The sequence below is a fragment of the Cyprinodon variegatus genome, unplaced genomic scaffold (assembly GCF_000732505.1).
Source record: "Cyprinodon variegatus isolate N-32 unplaced genomic scaffold, C_variegatus-1.0 Scaffold1057, whole genome shotgun sequence".
Lineage (NCBI taxonomy): Eukaryota > Metazoa > Chordata > Actinopteri > Cyprinodontiformes > Cyprinodontidae > Cyprinodon > Cyprinodon variegatus.
In genome coordinates, this window is record NW_015151510.1 from 189,478 (window position 1) to 191,583 (window position 2,106).

The 2,106-nt window shown below is 44.2% G+C and overlaps 1 protein-coding gene across 1 annotated transcript in view; it reads left to right on the top strand.

Annotated features, from left to right (window-relative positions):
- The window catches only part of LOC107101139 (alpha-2-macroglobulin-P-like), a 64,570-nt gene that overhangs the window by 41,093 nt on the left and 21,371 nt on the right, over positions 1-2,106 (top strand). Inside the window, exons 19-20 of the mRNA XM_015399928.1 lie at positions 1,436-1,598; positions 1,680-1,867. Coding sequence (XP_015255414.1) covers positions 1,436-1,598; positions 1,680-1,867 — 351 coding nt within the window. The remainder of the gene's footprint in view (positions 1-1,435; positions 1,599-1,679; positions 1,868-2,106) is intronic.

Below are 2,106 nucleotides of genomic sequence, written 5' to 3' on the forward strand. Positions count from 1 at the left end.
GCATCTAATTCAATGCAGATTTGAGTGAAATATAAAAAAAATAATAATTTCACACACAAAGGGCTAAAAAAAAATCCCCACGCCAGAAGGGTGAAGGCAATCGGGTCAGCTGGGACGCACAGGAGGGGTCCCTTTTTTTTTAAGGAGTTGGCTACCCTGAAAAAATTTTTTGCAAGTTCTTCCATTATGAAATCATGGAGGGATCCAAAATTGTCATCATAGGTGCATGTCCACTGTGAGAGACATAATCTAAAAAAAAATCCACGATTTTCTTACTATGACCCTCAAAGACCTGTTAGTCTGCCTTCAAAATGTCCACCTCAACTCCATTTATTATACTAAATGAAATGCACCTGTTGGAGGTCGTTAGCAGCATAAAGACACCTGTCCACCCCATACAATCACTAAGAATCCAGCTACTAACATGGCCAGGACCAAAGAGCTGTCCAAAGACACTAGAGACAGAATTGTCCATCTCCACCAGGCTGGAAAGGGCTATGGGGAAAATGCTGAGCAGCTTGGTTAAAAAAGGTCCACCATTGGAGCAATAATTAGAAAATGGAAGAAGCTAAATATGACTGTCAATCTCCCTCAGACTGGGGCTCCTTGAGCCGGGGTTTCAGTGATCCTAAGAAAGGTTAGAAATCAGTCCAGGAGGAGCTTCTCAATGACTAAGAAAGGGCTGGGACCACCGTTTCCATGGTTACTGTCAGTCATACACTAAGACGTTATGGTTTGAAATCATGCATGGAAGGTTCCCTTGCTTAAACCAGCACATGTTGCCAGTGACCATTTGGATGATCCACAGGAGTCATGGGAGAAAGTCATGTGATCAGATGAGACCAAAATAGAACTTTTTGGTCATAATTCTACTAACCGTGTTTAGAGGAAGAAGAATGATGAGAACCATCCTAAGAACACCATCCCTACTGCGAAGCATGGGAGTGGTAGCATCATGCTTTGGGGGTGTTTTCCTGCACATGGGACAGGGTGACTGCACTGTGTTAAGGAGAGGATGACCGGGGCCATGTATTGACAGATTTGGAGGAACAACCTCCTTCCCCCAGTTTTAATAATTGATAACTGAACTTTATTGACACACACTGCAGAAATTTATCTCTGTATTTAACCCCTCCCCTTGGGGAGCAGTGGGCTACCATGGAGAGGCGCCCAGGGAGCAGTATGGGGTTCAGGGTCTTGCTCAGGGACCCAGAGTGGCAGTGTGTGGGAATCAAACCAGGTACTTGCAACCTTCTCTGTGTTTGTAGGTACCTGGCCAACATGCATTTTCTCAGGTGTTCAAATACTTATTTGCAGCTCTATCATACAAATAGATAGTTAGAAAATCATAAATTGTGATTTCTGGATTTTTTTTGTTTTGATTATGTCTCTCAAAGTGGACATGCACCTACGTTGTTGTTTTGTTTTGTCAAAGGACGCTGTGGTGAAACGAAGCCTGTCGTGCCTCAGAGAGTCCGTCAATGATTTCAGCAACATCTACACTACAGCTCTGCTGGCGTACGTCTTCACTCTGGCAGGAGACATGGAGACCAGAGCTCACCTCCTGCAGCACCTCGACTCAGTGGCCACTAAAGATGGTGAGTCATTTATACTGGGACTGAGTATTTGATGACAGTGGATCATTTTCAGTCCCGTTGTTTGTTGATGGCTGCTTTCAGGTGGTTTCACCCACTGGTCTCAGACAGCAGCAGAAACATCTGCCTCTCTGTCTGTGGAGATAAGCTCCTATGTGCTGCTGGCTAAACTCTCTGCCTCCCACACTACCGAGGATCTGGGTTATGCTGCAGGGATTGTTCGGTGGCTGACGACCCAGCAGAACTATTATGGAGGATTCTCCTCCACTCAGGTACTGCTTTTACCTTTGTAACGATATACTGGAAAATTTAACCCATTTCCACTGATAGTGGAACTCTCAGTCTGGGAAAATAAAAGAGGGGCAATATGTCTCATTGTCCATCTTGTTTGCTCTTTGAATACCCACGTAGTGTACTAAAAATAGGAAATAATTAGAATAGGTAATTACTCCTAAAAATGAAGGTTTAAGTCAGGCCTACACTGTATTATTTTTGCCCCTTTCGGGCCGAT